The sequence below is a fragment of the Aristolochia californica genome, unplaced genomic scaffold (assembly GCF_029961685.1).
Source record: "Aristolochia californica isolate CCGP_79_NKW_82.1479 unplaced genomic scaffold, dmAriCali1.0.hap1 SCAF_4, whole genome shotgun sequence".
NCBI classification, from domain to species: Eukaryota; Viridiplantae; Streptophyta; class Magnoliopsida; order Piperales; family Aristolochiaceae; genus Aristolochia; species Aristolochia californica.
This window is the reverse complement of record NW_027182103.1, coordinates 4,625,604-4,648,383: the sequence shown is the minus strand read 5'-3', so window position 1 is coordinate 4,648,383 and position 22,780 is coordinate 4,625,604. Positions and strand designations below refer to the sequence as shown.

Below are 22,780 nucleotides of genomic sequence, written 5' to 3'. Positions count from 1 at the left end.
GTACTTGAGAAGCTGAAGGTCCTTCGTTTGGAACTTCTTATTAAGATCATGTTTTACATGTTTAATGCTACAAATGTTACTGTCCGTAATAATAATATCATCCACATATACTGCCATAAGAATGTTGTCCTTAGTGGAATTTTTGGTAAACACTAATTGATCACTTTCACCTCCTGAACCCAAGTTTATCCATTGGAATAAGTAGATTTGGCATCGATGAGAAACCAGAAGGAGAGCTAGCAGAAAAATTGGGTTGATGCTCAAAAAGGAAACATCAATAATAAACATTTTCAAAGAGATGTCATAGAATTATAATTAAGCAATTTGGTGTATGTCCTCTTATGTCTATTTATTTTTTAAGTATGTAATTCTAAGGGCATTGTAGTTATTTTAAACACCTTCTCACAACTATAAATATAGCCTCAAGGCATGGGGTAGAGCGTTCAAGCGTCTTCCTCTTGGCTCAAATTCAACCTTACACCTCTCTCTTGTTTTCTCTTCTCTCATCTTCTTCTTCTTTTCTCTTCTCTCTTTCCCTTGAGATCTCATGTTTATGTGAAGACCCTAGAAATCAACATTGTATCAAAGCGGGCCATTAAATGATATAGAAAAGGAGAAGACAATAGAGAAGAAAGGGAAGAAGAAGAAAAAAAAAAAGGAGTTTTTTTCGTTTTTCCCTTTAGTCTCTTCTTTCCCAATTCCTGTTTCTCATTGGATTTTTGCACTCTTTTATCATACATTTCATCTATCAAGGTATATACTGCCAAAATTTTCATTTTTCTAGTTTCCAAATCTAGATAATTTTTTTCAATCAGAATTCTACAAAGAGAATTCAACATACGAAGCAACAAAAGTCAAGCATCATAAAAATTTCAAGTAGTAATAGAAGGCCTCAACTTTATGAATGATTTTTACCAACATGAATGAGAATTTATATAGAGAATTATATCTCAAAAGAAAGATTTGTGAGCCTAATTTCTATCCCAATAAACCGTTTATCAAATCGATCTTTCTAGTGAGAGATATCCACATTAAAAGAATCAAAGGTCAGGCTGGTAACCTATTGCATGTGGGATCCGACTTTAAGGCGATTTTTTTGCTTCACTTTTTGAGTTGCTGATCTTGGTCAATACTCCTATTTATTTTGAAACTCTATTCAAGATTTTAGCAAGTTGATTATCTTTCCTTAAGAGTTTTCTTTCTTTGATCTCACATTACATTAGTTTCCTTAAGAGAAGTCTTTCACAATATGAATTTAATTTTCTTTCTGACAAAGTGTGAAATTTTTGAATTAGAAAGACATGTTTCCTAATTCTAAATTCAAAATATTAGTGTCCTAAATCTCCCTTATTCCAAAATTTCTCTCTTGGATATTTTCTTTCCAAAATTGGCCAAGTTGAGGTAAAATGTAATGGCCTTATATGATAAGTCTATTTTTAGAAAGTTTCATTATTATGTTCCATCTCAAAACTTTGGTATTGGAGTTTTTTAAGTTTCCTCAATGTTAAAGTAGTTTAAGTAGTATTCTATGTAATTATGAGAGTGAGTGGCATAAGTTGTAATTAGTAGTTAGTTTAAGTGTTTTTTCATTCTTATGTATTAGGGCATCCATGCCCCACTTATATAAATAAGAAAGAGAAGGGGAAGAGCTAATTCACTACTCTCTCTTAACCCCTTAAGTTTCTCTCCTCAACTCGTGCTCTTGCTCTTGCCTTCTCCTTCTCATCTTCTCTTCTAGTCTTCCTTTTTTTTTTTTTTTTTTCTTCTTCCTATCAAACCAAGTTAGACATGGATTAAACCATAAAATTCAATGATCAATTATCATGTCCATAGAAGAATTATTTCTTCTCCCTCTTCAATCAAACCCGGTCACTTTTTACCCACTTGTTCATCTTAAAACTCCCCCTTCTTACTTAAAAGTATGAAGAGTTGCATTGTGTGCCTCCTTTTATTTGAAGTATGAGAGTTGTTATTTTTTTATTCACACCCTTAATTCCTTAAAGTATTTTCCTCTATTTGCATTAGTTAAAATCACTTCAGAGCAATGCCAATAGATCCACTATTTACAAAGATCAGAAGTGTGCACAATATTCAACTTAATTCAATTCTTTCCAAGTGGTATACGCAAGTGGTATTTTGAGCTACCCTTAAAAAGTTATTAGACGCTTTTCATTGCCCTAAAATGGGTCAAACTACCTTTAAATTTGACACCATTTCAAACTGGATTTGGAGTTTGTCATTGGGGCATGGGTGATTTTTCTTCTCTCACCATTATTTTGTGCAAGCTAGGTATCTAGGTAAATAACACAAAAATCCGAAACTTGAGGGAGAAAGTAGAAGAAGAAATCAAGAAAGAGGTAACCAACAATAACAAACTCCATGTGTTGTGGTAATCAAATTTTAGTGATTAGAATATCTAAAGGGGAGAATAAGATGAGAAGAAGAATCAAGAAGGAACAAGAACAAGATGAATGAAAGCAAGGTAATCAGATTTTTTTTCAAATAACACAAGATTAGAATTTATTTTCAAGCACATAAGGTTCATGACCAAGATTATTTACAAAGTGAAGTTACAAACACCACTGTGAGGGGGGAGTCTTAAAAGACACCCACATGTGTAGGGTGGCATTATGGTAAATAGGACAACTCTTCAATAAGAAGTGGCATGACTTTGTAATTATACAACTTGGTGTATGTCCTTTTATGTCTTTTTTCTATTAAGAAGTGTAACACTAAGGGCTTTGTTGACATTGTGAACATCTCTCAACAAATATTAATACAGTCCAATGGGCATGGGGAAGACATCAAACTCTAGTTTCTTGAGTCTCATTCCCTCTTGGAATTCGTCCCTTCTCATCTCTCTCCCATGAAATCTTTTATCTTCTCTCCTAAGAGCTAGAATTTCTCTTTTCTCTCCTCTTTTTCACCTTGTTTTCTTTTCTCCTTCTGTTGAGATCTCTTATGTTTATGTGAAAACCCTAGAAATCAACACAATCAAAGATTGTCACATGTTTTTATTGTGGTAAGAAAGGACTTGCTAATGTTGATTGTTGATATAAAAGAAGCAAGGCCTAACTCATTTGGCAAAAGGAAAAGACTAACTTGGATGGACTCACTCAAAGGAGACCACACAAGTAGAGAATATTTGTGTGAATGAGCTCAAAGGATAGAAAACGTCTCAAAGGCCAAAAAAAAGGAGGAATTTGATTCCTAGATAACGGTGGTCAGGGCACATGACTGGAGACAAAAGTTTGTTCACCCATCTAGACCACAAGGAAGAAGCAGTGTTCAAGTTTGGAAATGGTCAAGGGCAATTAAGCATCAAAATTTTTAACTTAGAATCTCAATTCAACCCCCTTCTTGAGAAGTCACTTGGACCAACAAGAATTCTATCCCAAGCAATGAATGTATAAACCTTAATCAAATGCTTTTACTAGAATTAACAAAATAATTTCACAGTGAATGATTATTCTAGCAAGGATAAAATTAAGAAGTAGGAGATTTCAAAATGATAGTACATATATACGTAGTTCCTTTGGAGAATGGCTTTTGACAAACCCGATTTTGAATTCCAATTATTTCAAAGTATAGGAATGCTTACAAGTGGTTTAGAAAGTCTTAGGAATCCAAAACTCAACTGTTTGGGTGAAATAGCTTAAATAGATGAGTTCTCCATGTTCAAAACTTGAACCACTGACCAAAGAACACTTTGCCCTTTAGCAAAACTCGAACAAGTCATAGAATACAGAGGTAGGTCACTTGTTAATTTTAGTGACCTATGGCTAAATTGAAGCTCTGAATCTCCTTCAAAAACCCTTCTAGATGATATCAATTGAACACAATTTGCGTTATTCAAACCGTCTTGCATTTTGAAGGCTTACAATTTCTGCTTCTTGCTCGTTGTTCGAACATATGTTGGACATCCTTCAAACGTTCTTCAGTCATTGGCCGTTCTCTTGGTTTTATCATTCAAACGTTAGGTCAAACATAGCATTAGAGCTACCTGATCCATCTCTGTTCTATTGAACCCGCATATGAAAGGAGGTGCTAGTGTGGGTATTATTCTGACATTGAAATAATATGTTGGACATCCAGAGAGGTTCAAAGTAACTCCCCAATCCCATCGCCTTTGGTTCGATAAGTAATTGTGTCATTAGCATTTACCAGTGTTAGTGTTATAAAACTAGAACTTTTACTCCGTCCGCTGTTAGGATTATAGACCTTCAAAGAAACAAATTAACCTGGTCCTCACTGGATTTTGGAATAATTTTACTTGATATGCTCCTCACGGAATATAAAGATTTCCTCACTCGTCTTCATCAATTATGACTAACACACACCCACTGAAAAGAGAAATGGAAAACAACAAAGCTGAAATAAAATTCATCTTCCGTTCTTGTTCCCTCGCAAATTTTCCAATTTTCTTCCTCAGTACCTGTATTGAGCAGGCTTGTAGGGACCCTCAACAGGAAGGCTGATGTACTCAGCTTGTTCTGGTGTGAGTTTAGTTAGCTTCGCTCCAAGCTTGCCGAGGTGTAGTGCTGCCACCTTCTCATCCAAGTGCTTGGGCAGCACATAAACCTTCTTCTCATACTTGCCGGATCCCTTCTCCTTCCACAGCTCAAGTTGAGCAATCACCTGCAAAAATTCCATTAACAGGTTTCTAAAGTTTAATTTCCGGTGACACAAAGCAATCAGGAGGAAATATAATCAATAGCCAAAAAGGGCAACTTGATACCTGGTTGGTGAAGGAGCAGGACATGACAAAGCTGGGGTGACCAGTAGCACAACCGAGGTTCATGAGACGGCCTTCAGCAAGCACAATGATGCCGGAGTTGGTATCAGGGAAGACCCACCGATCAGTCTGGGGCTTGATGGTGATTCGCTTCACACCAGGGAAATTCTCAAGGCCGAGCATGTCAATCTCATTGTCGAAGTGCCCAATGTTACAGACAATCGCGTTGTTCTTCATCTTTCTCATGTGGGAAACCATTATGATATCCTTGTTACCGGTGGTTGTGACGAAGATGTCAGCCTCGCTAACCACATCTTCCAGGGTTAGGACAGGGATTCCCTCCATCAGCGCCTGGAGGGCACAGATGGGGTCGATCTCAGTGACTATTACACGGGATCCAGCCTGCTTGAGGGCGGCGGCGCAGCCCTTGCCCACATCTCCGTAGCCGCAGACAACAGCAACCTTGCCGGCAATCATGACATCTGTTGCCCTCATGAGACCGTCCGGCAGGGAGTGGCGGCACCCATACAGATTGTCAAACTGTCACAAGCAGAGACATCGGAAGAGCATGAGAAGACGATACCATGGTGTCCAAACAAGACCACGTAACACCCAAGAGTTAAACGATCAAATCAACTAGAAATCAGGAATATTCAAATTCTTGTCGGAGTCAACTAATCCGCCAGAGAAAAACATAAGGAGAAGATTCAATTTAGAGGGAATTAAGAAGCCAACAAATAAGACCAGGTAGAAGAATCTGAAACTAAAAAACAGGAGACAACAGCATAAAACAGGGAAATATGAAATCCAAGTGCCTACTAGTACAGAACCAACTGGTAAAATACGAAAGCGAGAAACTTCGAGAGAATTCAGGAATAGAATACCGACCAGACAGCAATTACAGTCTAAACAGTTTAAGTCGTTCAGATCCTGCCGTGAAACACAGAATAGCAACTAGATCTAAACCAGGAAATTGATACGTTTGCCATTTGAAACAAATAGTTCATTTATTAGAAAAAAAAATTGTTCCAAGTATAACAGAGCTGTAGAAATACTAGATCTAAACCCAAGTTCTAAATTCAGTAGATCCAAGTACAGATTCACAATAGATCCAGTACACTGAATCTGAAAAATAAGCAAAAATGAAATAAAGCGATCTGGATAGATAAATACCTTGCTTTTGGTAACAGAATCATTGACATTGATGGCCGGGAAAAGTAAAGTACCGGCGATCTGCATCTGATAGAGCCGCTTGACTCCGGTGGTGGTCTCCTCAGAAACCCCAACTAATCTCTCCTTCATCTTGTGGAATCTCTTGGGATCCCCCTTCAACCCATCCCTGATAATGGTAAGCACGATCTGGAACTCTGCATTATCGGTGGAGGCTGGATCTGGCAACTTACCGGTCTTAGCGTACTCCTCCTCGGCCTTGACGCCCTCGTGGATGAGAAGAGTAGCATCACCACCATCGTCAACGATGAGATCCGGACCGCCGCCAGGACCCCAGTCAAGAGCGCGCTCAGTGCACCACCAGTACTCCTGAAGAGTCTCACCTTTCCAGGCGAAAACGGCGGCAGAATCGCGGGCAATAGCAGCGGCAGCATGGTCCTGAGTGGAGAAGATGTTGCAGGAGCACCAGCGAACCTCGGCACCGAGGCAGGTGAGGGTTTCGATGAGGACGGCGGTCTGGATAGTCATGTGGAGAGATCCAGTGATGCGGGCACCAGCGAAGGGTTTCTGGGGACCGAACTCGGTGCGGCATGCCATGAGACCGGGCATCTCGACCTCGGCGAGCTCGATCTCGAGGCGGCCGAAGTCGGCCTGGGACATGTCTTTGACCTTGTATTCCCGCCCGGAGGAAGTCTTCTCCACGCTGAGCGACATGATTTCTCTGCTTCCCCTCTTCCGCTACCGACGCCGGTTAAAATAGAAAGACGGACGCACCTATTCTCAGCCGCTTAGAGGGAAGACGCCTGGTTGTGAATTGGAAGTGGCGCAGGGAGTGTTCATTTATAAAGAAACAGTTTGCCAGATTTTTCCCTATAACAATGAAAGCGTTACAATTTCGCCTAGTTTTTCTTTCAAAATTATCTCGGTGGCTTAATTGCTATCACCAATCACCCCTGGACGCATCAGATCTAGGGAGGGCATCGGGTTTTATGGGGAACCCGACCCGACCAGAAAAACTCAGGTTCAAGTTTGTAATTTCCTTGGTACAGGTAGTAGGGGATGGCATCGACTGCCTATGTTCGAGCCGAGCTTGATTTAAATATTTTAAATTTGAACTCGAACTTGAGCCGAGTCTAGGTTCAAAGTATTTTATTGCAGTAAGTCAAAACCGAATCTGACATATTTTTTTTTGTTATTTAGTTGGTAGGAATTGGGTTGGTTGTTGGAAACCTCAAGAGTAGGGTCCGCACGGGTCGGGTCGGGGATGGATTTCTTAAAATCCGAACAGAGAATAGAAAACCAACCCGTCTTCGCCCTGTTCCCCTAATAATATTTAGATTAGGGTAATTTAATAATATTTGTCATGGAATATAATTATTTTAAAAAACCATTTTCATCAATTGAGAAGAAATTTACTAAATTTTGATCCAAATAAGAGATCTAATCGGTTAAATTGGGTTCAATTAGTTGGTCCAATCTAGATTTTATAAAATTATATCTAAACTTAAAATAAGCAATGTTATAAAACCTAGCCCTAACCAATTAAATCAAGTTCAACCTGACCCAATCACTTGTCTAGGTTAAAGGGGTAGGAGCTCTCCCCATGGCACATGGTGACAAATATTTTAATTTGTGATGCAATAAAATGTAGTACAATTCATTGGTATTATTTTGATAATTTTATTAAAATCGAACCAGCCCTCAAACCGATAGGCTAACTCGTTTTTAGTTCGATCGGGTTCGATCGGTTCAACCATTACTTGGACCGGGTCCAAGGCTTCCTTTTGTTTTTGTATATAAATTATTTTATTAGATAAAATTTTCTTACCATTTCTTTGTAACAAATGATTGAACCCGATTAAACTAACGGGTCCGGTTCAATTTCAGACCAAACTAACTAGCCAGGTATTCATGTTCTTATATTAGAATCTAAAAAAGGATTCCATTTACATTTTCTTCATGTTAGAATCTGAAAAGGATTCCATTTAAATAAAGATTAAATAAGGATAATCTAAATGAAAGAAGGAATTAGGAAAGGTGATAGATCAGAGATCCGATCGTGTTGGGTGTGGAGTTGGTGAGACAGCGATCGAAATTTAGTGTTTTTTGAGCTTTCGAGTTTTGACCGGGTTTTGGTGAATTGGTGAAGCAGAAGCTACCCCTGATTTGACGTTAACCAACCCCTACTTTACGCCGGACGGCGACTCCCATGGCCCGCCGTTACGGGAAACGTCGGCAGCTCCGCCATCACCACCGATCTCAATTTTTTTCTTCAAGATCTAAGCCCCATGGCCACTATAGTAATTTAATTTACCTAATCCGAGTTTATAAAATCTTTCTTCTGCTTCACCTAGTCCCCTGCTACTCTCTCACCATCGCCATTCCCATCCCTCTCTCTCGGTCTACCCCTTAATTCCCAATTACTGCTATGGATGCCGTCGACGACTGGGGTAACACTCCTCTTCAGACCCTCGACGAGGAGATCTACGATCTCATTGAGAAGGAGAAGCGCCGGCAATGCCGTGGGATTGAGCTCATCGCCTCCGAGAATTTCACTTCCTTTTCGGTCATGGAAGCCCTTGGTAGCGCCCTCACTAACAAGTACTCTGAGGGGATGCCCGGGAACCGCTACTACGGAGGCAACGAGTTCATAGACCAGATCGAGAATCTCTGCCGCTCCAGGGCTCTCCAGGCCTTCCACCTAGACCCTACCAAATGGGGCGTTAATGTCCAGCCTTATTCCGGCAGTCCTGCTAACTTTGCTGCCTATACTGCTGTCTTGAACCCCCATGACCGGATCATGGGTCTTGATCTCCCATCTGGTGGACATCTCACTCATGGCTACTATACTTCCGGGGGGAAGAAGATTTCTGCTACCTCCATCTATTTCGAGAGTCTGCCCTACAAGGTCAGCTCCACCACGGGGCTTATTGACTATGACAAGTTAGAAGAGAAGGCCTTGGATTTTCGGCCCAAGCTTATCATTTGTGGTGGGAGTGCCTACCCTAGAGACTGGGATTACGCCAGGTTCAGAGCAATTGCCGATAAGTGTGGATCACTTTTGCTCTGTGATATGGCACATTACAGTGGCCTTGTGGCCGCACAGGTATTCTGAATTGCTGGTTCTCACTCTAATATTTGTCATTCATTACTTATTGTTTTTGTGTTCGAATATCGAAGGAGAAGTCTTGATCTAGCTTTCATCGAAGATTTATTGTGTCTGACTAGCAATTATGAAACATATCTTAGCTTTTGTTTGTTTTTGTCATTCAATTATTACGATTTCTGTATCTACCTTTTGGATCATGGAATTTGAGGATCTGCACCTGGGGTTTTGTGTAGCATTTTCATGTTCTTCAGATCCGCACTAGGGTTCGTTCACATCAACGTGAACAGTAAATCTCGCTTAGTGAAGGTTCTTTTGTTACTTTAACGAGAGTGGCAAAACTGTCTGCATGGAAAAGACATCTTAAACGTTAATTCCAGACTTTGTTGTATACTAAGGCTTTCTCCATCTTATGCAGCGATGGCGAATTTTGCAGGTCTGATTTCTTATAAATGCAACAATTGAAGCGTTTCAGTTTATTTTATTTTATTTCTTAGAATTTTCTTCTGAAAATTTTGATTATGGAGTCTTCTTTGATATATTCTTGATTGAAGCATTTAACACAATTCCGATTTGGTATTTTCTCTGAATTGTTCAGAGGTGTTAACAAACAACTTTTTCATTTTTATGTCAAAAGTTTTGCTGGTTTTGCTTTTGTCTGCCGCCACTCTGTCTACTTGGTTTTCTGAGATAACACCAATTGATAATTGTTTTGGCCTTCTATTGATTATGAAAACAGTTAGTTATTTAAAAATTGCATTTCTTGCTATGTCAGTTCTAATTGAATTTCTCACTGAAATTAGGGAAATATATGTTGGTTTTACTGTTAAGAGATCACTTGCATCCCATTTAATATTATAATGAATTACTGAGTCCCAATGTCTAATCTTAAAACCAGACTGAGAAGTCCTATTTGATTAGTTCTAACCCTTTGTCCCACTGGACTTGTGGATCCTTATTGAATCTACTTGGCTTCCTTAGTTGACCTCATACAGCTGCCAGTGTCATGTTTTGCTTTTGTAAATTTTTTTTCCGAGCTGTTTCTTTTCCCCCTGTTTTTACTGTTGATGTATATTAGTGGTGCTTGCATTTGGCTGTATAAAACTTCTCCATCTGTGCTGTTCTGAGATGGGTTCACAGCTGGTTTGGCTGTTCTAGGCTACTTTAGTTTGTTAAGTTAGTTGACCCGCAACTGTATATGTTAGCCATGGATGTTCCTACATATGAGTGGGAAATGAGGCAACAAATTTCACTCAAGGGAAATAGATATGAATTAGCAGTTGTTGTATTGACTTTCAAAGAAAACAGAAAACATCTTCTCCCTCTTAAAAAAAAAAAGAAGAAAAGAAAACAGAACTGAGAAACAACTGTTGTGTCTTGGAATATGTACTAGGAGTATGAGCACTCTGTCAGGCTTGCTCCTAAAAATCATCAATTTGCCAATAAAAAAAAAAGATAGCTAGGTTTGTCTGAAAGGTATTTTATCTAGTGGATACCTCCGCCGGACAATTTCGTTAGTTGCTTTTGATGCCTTGTACTCGCAGATTCAAATTCGCTTTTATAATCACAACTGTGATTGCTTGAACATCTATTTCTCTTTCTCCAGCAGTTTTAGGTGCTATTTTTTTATGGGAGGACGGGGATGTCTATGTTTCATTGTTAACCTCAACAATATGGTAGTGACAGTACTTGTTCTGCCTCTTTTGATGTAGGAAGTTGCAAACCCTTTTGAGTACTGTGACATAGTGACCACAACAACCCACAAAAGCTTGAGGGGCCCACGAGCTGGTATGATCTTCTTCAGAAAGGGCCCTAAGCCTTCTAAGAAAGGCCAACCTGAGGATGCCGTGTATGACTTTGAGGACAAGATTAACTTTGCAGTTTTCCCTTCACTTCAAGGTGGACCACACAACCACCAGATTGCTGCCTTGGCTGTTGCTCTGAAGCAGGTCATGACTCCTGGTTTCAAGGCCTATGCCAAGCAGGTCAAGGCCAATGCCGCTGCTCTTGCAAACTACCTCATGAGCAAGGGATACAAGGTTGTCACTGATGGGACTGAGAACCACCTTGTTCTGTGGGATCTTCGTCCTCTTGGCTTGACGGGTAGGAAGCTGTTTCCATACTATGATCGAATCGTTATTAAAATTTATGATGCTGACTTGTTTTCCTTCCCTCTTGTGCATTGGATAGGCAACAAGGTAGAGAAGCTGTGTGATTTGTGCAACATCACACTGAACAAGAATGCTGTTTTTGGAGATAGCAGCGCTTTGGCTCCTGGAGGTGTTCGAATTGGTAAGAGATATTGTTTCTAAGCTCACCCTCTTACAACTAAACTGTAGACTGTGAATCTTGTCTACTAAGTTTTCTCTTTGAGTTGATTTTTGACTGGTTGTTGTGGGGTTTGCTCATTGTAGGTGCTCCTGCCATGACTTCAAGGGGTTTGGATGAGGACGAGTTTAAGCAGATTGGTGAGTTCCTTCACCGTGCTGTCACCCTCACATTGGATATCCAAAAGGAACATGGGAAGCTGTTGAAAGACTTTACCAAGGGTTTGGTCAACAACCAGGACATTGAGAACCTTAAGGTGGCCGTTGAGGAATTTGCAAGTTCTTTTGATATTCCCGGTTTCAAGAAGTCTGAGATGAAGTACAAAGATTGAACTCAGCCATCCTTCTTACCAGTCACAATTTGGCTTGCACCCAGAATTTTCTGTTCATTTTTTGAAATTTCTGATCTAATCATTCTACCTCCCGATGGTTAATGTTCTCAACTAGAATTAGGTTGTGTTCGGAACACAGAAAGTGAAGAGAAAAGGAAAAGAAGAGAAGAACGAGAAAGAGAAAAGAAAAGAAAAGAGGTTTTTTATTTTCTCTTTGTTCGGATGCCCATAAAAAATAAGAGAAAAATGGAAGAGAAATGTACCATTCATTCCTTTATTACTAATTTTCGGTTGTTTTTCATTGTCCCAATGTGTCCAAACAAGAGAAATTATATTATATTATACCTATACAAAATCGAACTTATGATTGGGTAACTCGACCTACCCACCCTAACTTATTCCAAATGAATCAAATGGGGAGGAGGAAGATTTTTGGTGATAGTAGACTACAAATTAAAGATTGTTTTTCAATGGTCAATTCAATATCAAGATTTGTTTGATTTAGGGTTGCCAACTAGTTGAAACCGAATCGATTAGTAAAACTTAAATTCAAACCTATTTCTTAATAGGTATTAATCAAGGCTCTTAACAACTTCAAACCTGAATATGATATGTTTGTCATGGTCCTTCTTTTTTTTTTTTTTTTTTTTGTATTTTCATCATTTAATTTGCCTAAGGCAAGTGAAAGAGTATTTTGTCATCATTTTTGTAACATATGATATGTCTGTATTTTTGTCATTTTACTTTATATTATATTCACAATATGTGAAAGAGAATTTTCATAATTTTGCATTATATTGTGTGAGAGAGTGTAAAAAGGCATTTAGTCATTTTTGGAACATATAACATGTATATCATATTCATTGTTTGTATTTTCATCATTTAATTTTATATTATATGCATAAAGTATTTGAAAGGTATTTTTATTATTTTATATGATGTTAAGTGAGAAAGTTAGGGCATTTCATATTTTTGTAACATATGATATGTTTTCATAACTAATTTATATTTATATTTTTATTTCATATTCATAATATATGTCAAAGGGTATTTTTGTTATTTTATATATATTGTAGGAGTTGGCAATGTAAACAAATACTTTTCATTAGTTTTTTGTCATTTTACTTTATATTACACGTATAAAGTATGTGAAAATATTCGTGAAAATATATTTGGTTATTTTACATGTCTCGTGTGAATGCAATACATAAAAAGATTTTTGTAACACACGATATGTATAATGTATGTAATAGAAATGAATATTGTTAATGCAAACCCAATAAAGTTATTGTTATTAATGGATATTCATCAGTTTTTATTGATTTAATTTGGTTTGGGTTTGGATACTTGTTTAGTCTATCAAAATAAGGTATGCTTATTTTTAAGTAAACCATCATATTTGAATTGAGCAACTTAAATTTGGACTTCTTGTTTTACTGTCATTAACTATCACATATGTATTTATGATTGATGTTAATTTTATTTTTATAAAAATTTAAAAATTCTAATAAAAAAATGACATTATTCTAAAAATAAAATATATTTAACTAATCGACATTCTTGTATATGATGTAATTTTTTTAAAGAAACAATATTGGTTGGTTGCAACTAACATTGACTAAACTGGAGTCCAACCTCTATTCATAGCATTAACGAACCATGAATGTTTAAGATATTGGTTTTCAATCATAAAAAAATCTATTCAAAGATCTTTTCATAGTGCAAATAGTAATAAACATGGGGTCCCTTTATGTTCAAAAATAGTTTCCTTAGGATCAGGCCTAGTCCAATCAAATTCTTCTACAATTAGACAAGCTTTAAAAATGCATTATTTGAGCACTAGAGGTTTCCTTTATGATAATGCATTACTTGAGAAGAGTTTCATAAATCTAGAATGATTTAGAGAACCAAGGTTGTAAAAATTGATTCCATAAAGTGACCAGGCTTAATCAAACTCGGTTCAATGAAGTCTTACCACAATTAGCATAGAAAACCATGGTTGTACAAGCAAATCCATTTGTTCATCGCCACCAACCATAATATAGTCAATAGTAGCATTAAGGTTCTAATGCTCATAGTTTTGGTCATAACAAACAATTTAGAACCTAAAGATGTAACTTAAGGAATTTTGAGTAGAACCAAAGTACAGAAAAATGCCAACGGTTTTACCGTTTGATTAAGGATGCTATTTAAATATGCTCCCATAGGAGCAAAGGCAAGCAGATGTAGGTTGTTTAATTAAAAGGGCACTATTCGAACAAAGAACAACAACAAAATGACTATTTTAACAACATTGACATTCAAACAATGTGGAAAAACAAAAAGTTAAGATAAGATAGTTGTTGTTTTAACGATGGTGAAATTCGAACATTGTGAGTCAACAAAAGGTTGTGGTGAAGGTTGATATTCGACCAGAGGTGATATTTGAACAACGTGGATTAATACAATTTTCTAGAATAGTTAAGTGTTCCAATAGGGTCAATATTCAAATAATCACCCTTTTCTAAAAAAAAAAAAAACTCATTGCATAACTTTAGAATTTGAATAATCATGATATCCAAAAGATGGCATTCTAGAATGTTGCAAAAGGAAGATTTCATGTCTTGGATTAGCCTCCATAGGTCATCAAATCTCATGAGTAAGGTACCATTTTGATTAACAACTTTAAAAAATTCAACTATTTTCTCTTAATTTTTTTGGCATTGTCTTGATTGGTCTTTCTTGAAGGACAAAAAGTCATCGGGTAAGATGAGTATTTTTTGGAATGTTGTAATTTTACTTAGTTAAGCGATTTTGAACTTAGCCTTTAACATAATGATTGAATGAAAGATAAAGATGTAATATGGTTGAAGTAGGTGTCATTTCTCTTTGAAATTCACTAACGTAGCCCTAGGGGTATATATGCTTTCCATGTATTTTATTTTATACACTAAATAAGGAGAGGAGGGTTCTACCAACACAATTGGAGAACTTCTCTTGCCAAGTTCTACCTTCTAGTCATTCATCCTCTTCTTTCTCTTTTTACACTTCTTCCTTCATTTTGCTTCATCCATTCTTCTTCCTTCTCACTTGGTTGTTTAAGCAAGACTATGGAATCTAAAGTTCACCTCAATTACAACTCAATGTTTTTTTAGGAATCAAACAATGATCCATAAAGCAACAAGGAGAAGAATTTCTTCCAAGTCCCTCAGTCAACTAATTTTCTTATCTTTTTCACTAGTTCATATTATGTCGTGAAAGAGTTCTCCCAGTTTAAATTAGTTGCATAGTTTTTTTAATCTTTCCATGCTTTCATACAGGGTTTAGCCTAGAAATTGGTAAAAAAAGAAAAGAAAAAAAAAGAAACCTTTAAGATATTGTCTTCAAATAGTTTCCTTCTCTCCCTTGTTGAACGAAATACCACTATATAATATTTTTTCCTCCTTGAAATCCGAAACTCATCTTTGTTGGTTCTTCATCTTCCTTGATGGACCGTCTCTGGATAAACCTTGACCTTTGGTTAGGAGACATCACGACAACTAACATTGCATTAAGAGTTGTTGTTGATTTAAAAGAGAGTTTGGTTTTATTTCTAATTCTGGAAACTCCTGTTGTGGACTTAATATAGTCTTTTGAGTCACTCTCTGGTGGGCTGACTCCACAAATAAAAACCAGTGTTTTGGTCATGTTTCATTCTGCTTCAATTTCCTAAGTTCAATGGGTAATGGGAATTTTTGCTCCTTGATTGCAACTCATGTTTAACTGGTTCAACCATATATTTTTTAAACAATAAGCTGTTGTAGGGTGATGAACTTTTCGTACTAAAATCCTGTGAGAAGACATTATTTCTTCTTGTATGAACATTTGATTTTGACGTTTGAGAATACTAATAAATTTGATACTTAGGTTCATCTTCTTGCTTTCACAATTTTTGCATGCAACTAATAAGTCTCCTCCTCTCATCTTTGATTAATTCTAGAACCAAGAACCTGCTTCATTTTGAGGTGTCTTCCTTCTCGTAGACTTGATAGAAGTCTTTGAATCATTCTTGTTCATGTGGTGTAATTCCTCAAATAAAAACCAATGTTGTGGTCATGTTTCATTGTGCTTCTTTTTGTTGCGAGAAATAAAAAAACAACATGAAAAATTTAAGAAAATAACTTGAAGTTTGAAACAACATTCCATTCTTCTAGAAACTCATAGTCAAGTATAACTAATGACTTAGAATCCTCCTAAGTCACCTTCGACAATGCACAAACACATATAATTCTCATTTTGCACTTTCATATCTTCTTTTTTTGTGTTAAGGTTTTTCATGACTTTTTTTCTTGTTTGCTCACCTTTCTCAAGCTTTTCTTTGAATTGTTGTATTTTCTCTCTTTTTGTTGAGAGCTCGACCACTATGTGACCATAGGACGTATTTTCTTAAACCAAAGTGTGGTCTCTCCTCTACTACTCAATGCAAGTTTTGTCATTCTTCAAAAGGAAGTTTATTGCCATAGCTGCTTGGGCTTTGAGGATGAAATTCTCCTTTAGTAAAATACATTTTGTTATAATTTTCATAGTAAGACGATATGCTCCAACATTTTTGTCAGAGAGTGGTGAACATAGTGCATTAACTTAGGAGTGGATAGCAATCCATAGAAACGGGTGTCATCATTTTGTACTTGTGGTTGCATGCTTTGACTACTTTAAATTGTTTATTCATCAAATCAATCTTAAAGTGTAAGTGAGATTGGTAACAATCTTGAGCACTATGGCAACCATTCCTCACTTTAATTAAGACGGAAAAACATAAATAGGGGAGACAGCAACACTTTGCCTCTGTCATAAAAATTCAATTAAAATTCACAAAAAAATACTTTAAAATTTTATTGAGTTAAAAGATAGATAATAATTTATTTAAAAATTTTAAAGACCTATCTTGTTAAATTGAAGTTTGCTAGTACTCCACACCATTCTGGCCACTACTATTAGAATGTTTTTAAGTATTGTTTGCATATTGTTCAAATGGTGGGTAAGATCATTTGACTTGTCTTTTAACTTTTATAGCTTTTGTTCTGCATCTTGTGAATGAACCATTAGAATGGTGGGAAAATTTTATTTGAATAATCAGTCTTTCTCTTTTGCTTACTAAATGTTAAGAACACTTAAATCGATTGGAAGAAACTTAGACCAAGTGTAACCATTGTAGTAGGAGGGTATGGATTATTACAATTTCTCTCCTCTTTATCTCAAATATTCTTGGTTCCACACCCAGTTGAGAGCACAAAGCACTCCAATGTCACTTGCATCAATTGATTCAAAAGGTTCCACAACCCCTGATCTTTCACAAACTAATTGCTTCAAAATCGGAAAGATCTATGCCATTGAAATTTTTAAAACTGGATGCAGGAATACCACTCCAATCAAATGGAGGACCTTGACCATAGATAAAGGCATAACTATTTTAAAATACTCAAAAAAGCATAAAACAATTCCATTATAAGAGCTATAAAAAAATGATATAGAGTTTCATCTCATGCTAGCATCCACAACTTAAACTGATGTTCCCCATCAATATCTTCAAAATTTGTTAATTGAAAACACAAAATCTATGGCTCAAAATCCCTACTGCTGTCTGACCTCAGCTTTCTTTTTTACCCAGAGCCTGTCAAGAGCACCATCAGCATCTCCCTGAAAGTAACAATAAAAGAACATCCCAATTAATACACAAATTGAGGGCTACACATAAAATAAATACATAAATACATATTTATTGTATTTAAACCACAGTAACCATGGATGAACAGAATTTGTAACCACCCAAAATTTGTAAACTAAATTTAGTCAGGATGAACAGAATTTTGGAATCACAATCATGCACCAAATCAACAGTTTGTAAAATTGGATTGTGTAAGGGTGGCACGTCAGTATTGGGTGTAGTTTTGGGATATCCAAAATCCAATATACACATGATTGAATCCAGTTCACATCCAAACTAGGAGTTGTTTCAACCTTCCAAACACCAATTAGGGGCTGTCACGTTGAAGCCTCACATCAAGCAGAGATGGCAACCCCTTACTCCATTTCCATCTATGCCTTTAACAGGCAGTGCTTATGTATTTTTTTTTAAAAGTGCTTTACATTTAAATAAAGTGTTTATCAGACAAAAACCAGTGTTTTTTCCAAAACTGCTTGTTTGGAAGTACGAAAACAGCAGCCCTTTATTGGAAGGTCCAAAGAAAGCTTGCTCAGGTATGATCTGGACTCCATATATGAACCGTATTTTAGGCTGCAGCAGGCTTGTATTGGCACACCACTACAATCCAACACAGCCTGATAAACGGCATGTGTCTATGACAAAGGCACCCTGGATGATACTACAACCTTACATGTAATACATACAACCTTACTACAACCAAGCTCGGCTCCATGTAGAACATACATAATGTAAATCAAAATCAAAATAAACATACTGCATAACAAACCGATCACCAGGACTGTTTTACAGAACAGAATCATCACAGGTATTACACCTTCTAGAATCGATTCTACTATAACCACTTAAGAAAACTCCAAATCCACATCTAGTTCAGTTGAACACAATTCTAGTATCATCAACAAGCACCAAATGAACAGTTAGTTTTGAATAACAGAGATTGAGAACTTTAATCTGCAAGGTATAAACCACATACACTATTTTTATTTTATTTTTGAAATAGCATTCACAATGTGTATTGCAACAAAAAAAATTTCAAATCTACAAGATTGAGGGAAGAATGATTCCATATTATGAACCTACACAAATATTTTTACCTTTTTTCAGTTTACTTAAAATAAAGGAAAATTTCGTAGAAAATCTTACCTTTCAGTATGACAATCATATCATAGTGGTTGAAAAGCTAGCCAATCAACACCATTATCATTACCCAGTTTTGAAGTACATTACAAAAAGTTAAATTGCCTAGTGCAAAAAAAAATGATTATATTGCCTGGCAAAACAAGATCATCAAATGACTAATTACTGAATAATTCTAGATATAATCCAAACAGAGTACAATCAGCAGCTCCTAGTTTCGCATTTTCTCTAAGAAACTTCAAAAATGACTCAACCAGAAACAACTTTTAGGCATTTATTGAATAGAAGATCTTTTTACTTCGACCATGTTGTAGGAAACAAACAATAACAAAGACATTAGACTTCAAGGATCTTCACAGATGCAGAAAACAACCTACTTCCCAGAAAAACACACAGCATAGAGTATAGATTGCATTGCACCATATAGAGAAGCAGCAAACAATTGTAAATTGTGTGAATAGATTTTTTAACATCAATCTATAATTGGGCCCTCTTTGATGAACGTAAGCACAGGAAATTACCACATACATCACATAACACTAGCAGGCAAGTGCAGAGAACAAAGGTGCAGTTACATGCTCGAATTTTCAGTCAAAATAACATATTAAAACAAAGAACACTAAAGGAAGAATATAGAAGTAGAACAATGTGTAATTATAGGATAGATACAAACTTGGGCACGGACAAAACCGCAGAGAGCAAAAGTGGAGAGCTGCCCGGTGTAAATGCCACTCTCATCCAAATGCCCAATGTTTATCTGAACAGAGGCATGGTCCTTCGAAGTTATCAGTCTATTTGTAGCAGAACTGAAAAAAAATCAATAAATGCAATGTTAAATAACATCAAGTATATGAAATAAGATAACAAAAAATGAACTAAACTTCCATTGTACCATTTTCTGGGGATGTAAAGATCCATGTGCTGCCCTTCTTCGTTCTGCATTTTGGCAGTTGTTTTGACAATAGAATTTCACAAACGACCTTTACACCACCTGAAAGGACTTAAATATAAGATATTCAGATGAAAATAAACCATAATTTAAAACTAAAAAAAATCATGACTTAACAGTATAATCTCCATAAAGAGATTATACTGTTAAAAGAAGAAATTAAGACAACTCAAATGCGACTTAACGGTATCTCTCCTAAGCACGAAGTAAGGCAACTTAAATCTAAATAAGAGATGACTAAAAGAAGAAAAATTAAGACTTCAGCCCCTTCTAGCCCTATTCAAGAAGGGGAATGAACCTTTTGCTATGTTAAGAGCAACAGAAGCAAATCCAAAATCCAGAGTTTCATACATGTAAAAAAAAAAGGGAGATACTACTTACAAATAAATTTGTGGCATATATGCAAACGAAAATATAGGCGAAGCACCAGAAAACAGAGGGCCTGCAACGGCCGGGAAGCAAGAGGAAGAAAAAATGACAATTTATAGCAAAACGCAAGTAGAAGCAATCATCATAACCTAAACAGCTCATTTTAAAAGATAATATACCAAAGTATCCTTTCAGACTCCTTTGCACACCAAATAGTACGGGCATTGCTCGATATAAAAGCAGCGATCACTGTTTTACACCACACAGAATGAAGGTTACTCAATCTGGATGACTCTTTTGCAGCCATGGCAAAAACAGTGATCACTGACCTTTTTTTAAAATACAAAAAAATAAAATAAAACTTCAGGAAGTAGTTATCGATCCTCATAGAACTGAGCGCAATTTTTAAATATAACAGAATCGATTGTAATTTTCAAATAAAACCCCCTTGGATACTTCCAAGGTGAAGTAAGTGAGAGACAAAATTAAAAGCACGTAGTTGGATCTCCCTAACTTGTGGTCCTCACAAAAAGGAAAAAAAAAAATAAGAGTCTCCTTGCTCTAGGCTTCGACACATCCTTCTTTTCTGCTTCTAAATGATGACATTAGCCCTTGAAGCAACCTACTCTGGTACCAAATTTATTCCACCTTATACTAGTGCATTTGGTGTAAAAGTTGATAAATGAAGAAGAGAATAAGGAAAAGAGAGACTTAATAGAATAAGAGGTAATTAAAAAAATACAAAAGAAGTAAATTTTGTGGGGCTCAAATATGAGTCTCCCCTCGAACTATCTTTAATTAATAGAAGAGCTTTAAAAACTGGTGGGTTCCTAATAGTTTTCCCCAAAATGTTCCCAAAAGATACCTGAAATGTCCCTAAATATGCTGCACATAACCCATTCCTGTTTCCATCTTCCTTAGGGGAGATCAACAATAGAAACAAACCCTAAATAAAATTGCCAAATGACTAACTACCCTCATCAAGCATAACAACCGAAAATACCCTTGTAACACATAAAAGTACATTAAAAAATTCTCCCCTATAGTATGGATATTGAGGGATCATTCTCATCAATTTTATGCGAAAATAAGTACTGACAAAGGGATAGGTATGCTAGAGTGAGGAGAGAGTATGAAAGGGTGGTCCGCATCCGCTTCTCATGACATCTTGGACTCTATATAAAAAATAAAAAAATGAAGCAATTTCCTTTCTAAAAAAAAATTAAAGGTAACTTAAACGAACTCTAAAAACTAGAAAAGTAAGAAAGAGCGACTCTCGTAGGAGAGTGGAGGAGGGGAATAGCCCATTAGCAATTTTTTAATTTTTACGTTTTACGTAAAAATATGTAATAAACAAAGAAAGACTATGGAATTATTTATTTATGTCAGATTATTCTAAGCGTGATTTGTTTAAGAATTCACAAACATGGTTGTTGAAATTTCAAAAGGTTGACACAATACTTAGGTATGTACAACATTGATTCAATTGGTGGACCCATTAAAACACACGCTATAGGCCCACCTCTGATACACAATAGTAAGTAGAGGATCAATCATAAATAAATGTAACTTTGGCTTGCTTCAAAAGAACTTAAAAGGTCCCAAGTTAGATTAAAAGCAGGAGAAGCAGGGGAAAAGTGTCAGAGAACTGGTAAAAAATTGACCAAAGAAGCCAAATTCTCAAAAAAAAAAAAAAAAAAAAAAACGTCGCCAAGGCAAAAGAATCAAAGCAAGACTTCCATAATCAATCATCTTATCAAGAATGGATGTGAACCGAGCAAAAAACATCTAGCATATGACGGAAATTAAAATACTCGCATTAAACCATGGAGATTTTTCAGTTTCTCGAAATTTTTTTAATATATTTACATCAACACCAGCTAACCATCTATTCTTAAAGTGAAAGTATTTAGTGCGAACAGAAAGCACCCAAAAACAAAGTATTATAAGATATCTTAAGAGGCCAGAAAATCCAACTAAGCTTCTTAGGTCAAAAATCCCAGTAGATTGAAAAATTATGTAACAAGTTTTGTGGGCTGTTGGGTGATACCGCAAGAGAAGATGGAAAGTAACCTGCCACACAGTGAATACAATAAGGGCAGAGCAAATTACTTCTCACTCTTTCATATATGGCTACACATCACCATATGAATCTCATTACCGGTACGGAAGTACCACGTATTAATCACTTGTTCCAAAATGAATAAAATTTCTAAAAGTAAAGAGGAGAATGAGAAACTGCTCTAAAATTACCTAAGAACTACAGTGAGAAATAACAGGAAGAGGATGAACAGAGTGGACGTGGTTCAGGTTTGTGGAAGAGGGAACAAGTTCTCATCGTTCAAAGAGACATGGAGGAAAATTAGACCTTGAAACGAAGAGAAGAAAAAATCGAGTATCTCCTGAGTGTCTGTCGTGTTCTTGCCTGAGTGTGTGAAAGAGAGGAGAGAAGATTGTTACCAGTTCGACGGCAGTATCGCGCAGGAGAGACAACAGCGAGGAAGCTCGGGGAGAGACAACTGCTAGAGCGTTCAAGGAGATGAGACCGATCCAACGAGCAGATTAGGTTTAGAGGAAATAAAGCCCGCTGATTTTCTGTATATCGCTGGAAATACTGCCCAAGTGTTAGTGCCCTAGCTGGAAACGTTCCTCGGGAAAAGCCAATTTTTTTCATTATAAAATTTTAAAAATTTTTAGGTTTAGTTATTGTTGCCTAGAAATTTATTAAGTTTTTCACACTGATTATGAGTATAATTTTTAATAAAAATATTAAAAAATATGTTTTTGTGTACCACCTTATTGTAATTTAGACATGTAGATTAGTTTGAATTTGTATCCTTGAGAAGATTTAAGCAAAACCAAATGCTCCACCAGAGTATGCCTTGTTTAAGGTGATGAATTATGTTACATGGTAAGATGAACCATGTCCACTTAGTTAGCTAATATTTTGAGGGTCTCTATAGGTGATACAA

The 22,780-nt window shown here is 36.4% G+C and overlaps 3 protein-coding genes across 5 annotated transcripts; 1 reads left to right on the top strand and 2 right to left on the bottom strand.

Annotated features, from left to right (window-relative positions):
* Positions 1-4,226: 4,226 nt before the first annotated feature.
* On the bottom strand, positions 4,227-6,744 carry LOC137961885 (adenosylhomocysteinase). Its single transcript, XM_068808498.1, has 3 exons — positions 5,909-6,744; positions 4,739-5,275; positions 4,227-4,638 (listed from the first exon to the last, which is right to left on the bottom strand). The coding sequence occupies exons 1-3, from the start codon at positions 6,617-6,619 to the stop codon at positions 4,429-4,431; spliced, it is 1,458 nt and encodes a 485-aa protein (XP_068664599.1). The 5' UTR covers positions 6,620-6,744; the 3' UTR covers positions 4,227-4,428.
* A 1,236-nt stretch (positions 6,745-7,980) lies between these two features.
* LOC137962343 (serine hydroxymethyltransferase 4-like) lies at positions 7,981-11,976 on the top strand. Its single transcript, XM_068809153.1, has 4 exons — positions 7,981-9,011; positions 10,724-11,114; positions 11,202-11,303; positions 11,426-11,976. Exons 1-4 carry the CDS (start codon positions 8,334-8,336, stop codon positions 11,668-11,670), a joined length of 1,416 nt encoding a protein of 471 aa, XP_068665254.1. The 5' UTR covers positions 7,981-8,333; the 3' UTR covers positions 11,671-11,976.
* Positions 11,977-17,104: 5,128 nt separating this feature from the next.
* LOC137963552 (small ribosomal subunit protein eS21-like) lies at positions 17,105-22,374 on the bottom strand. Of its 3 annotated transcripts, XM_068810674.1 has the most exons (5): positions 22,269-22,352; positions 19,821-19,881; positions 19,383-19,481; positions 19,164-19,296; positions 17,105-17,325 (listed from the first exon to the last, which is right to left on the bottom strand). In XM_068810674.1, exons 3-5 carry the CDS (start codon positions 19,430-19,432, stop codon positions 17,260-17,262), a joined length of 249 nt encoding a protein of 82 aa, XP_068666775.1. In that variant the 5' UTR covers positions 19,433-19,481; positions 19,821-19,881; positions 22,269-22,352; the 3' UTR covers positions 17,105-17,259. The 3 variants fall into 3 exon arrangements, with proteins under 3 accessions (XP_068666775.1, XP_068666772.1, XP_068666774.1); XM_068810671.1 differs by lacking the exon at positions 19,821-19,881 and having other exon boundaries at positions 22,269-22,374; XM_068810673.1 differs by lacking the exon at positions 19,821-19,881 and having other exon boundaries at positions 19,383-19,490; positions 22,269-22,370.
* Between the last annotated feature and the right edge of the window lie 406 nt (positions 22,375-22,780).

Bases quoted from the DNA above. Each gene is read 5' to 3' on its own strand.
- LOC137961885 (XM_068808498.1), bottom strand. From the start codon at position 6,619: ATGTCGCTCAGCGTGGAGAAGACTTCCTCCGGGCGGGAATACAAGGTC. The intron at 5,276-5,908 runs GTATTTATCTAT...TGCTTGTGACAG, and splicing joins ATTCTGTTACCAAAAGCAAG to TTTGACAATCTGTATGGGTG. The intron at 4,639-4,738 runs GTATCAAGTTGC...GAATTTTTGCAG, and splicing joins CCTGCTCCTTCACCAACCAG to GTGATTGCTCAACTTGAGCT.
- LOC137962343 (XM_068809153.1), top strand. From the start codon at position 8,334: ATGGATGCCGTCGACGACTGGGGTAACACTCCTCTTCAGACCCTCGAC. The intron at 9,012-10,723 runs GTATTCTGAATT...CTTTTGATGTAG, and splicing joins GTGGCCTTGTGGCCGCACAG to GAAGTTGCAAACCCTTTTGA. The intron at 11,115-11,201 runs GTAGGAAGCTGT...TGCATTGGATAG, and splicing joins TCGTCCTCTTGGCTTGACGG to GCAACAAGGTAGAGAAGCTG.
- LOC137963552 (XM_068810671.1), bottom strand. From the start codon at position 19,432: ATGCAGAACGAAGAAGGGCAGCACATGGATCTTTACATCCCCAGAAAA. The intron at 19,297-19,382 runs GTACAATGGAAG...ATTTTTTTTCAG, and splicing joins CTTTACATCCCCAGAAAATG to TTCTGCTACAAATAGACTGA. The intron at 17,326-19,163 runs GTTTGTATCTAT...TGTTACTTTCAG, and splicing joins GCGGTTTTGTCCGTGCCCAA to GGAGATGCTGATGGTGCTCT.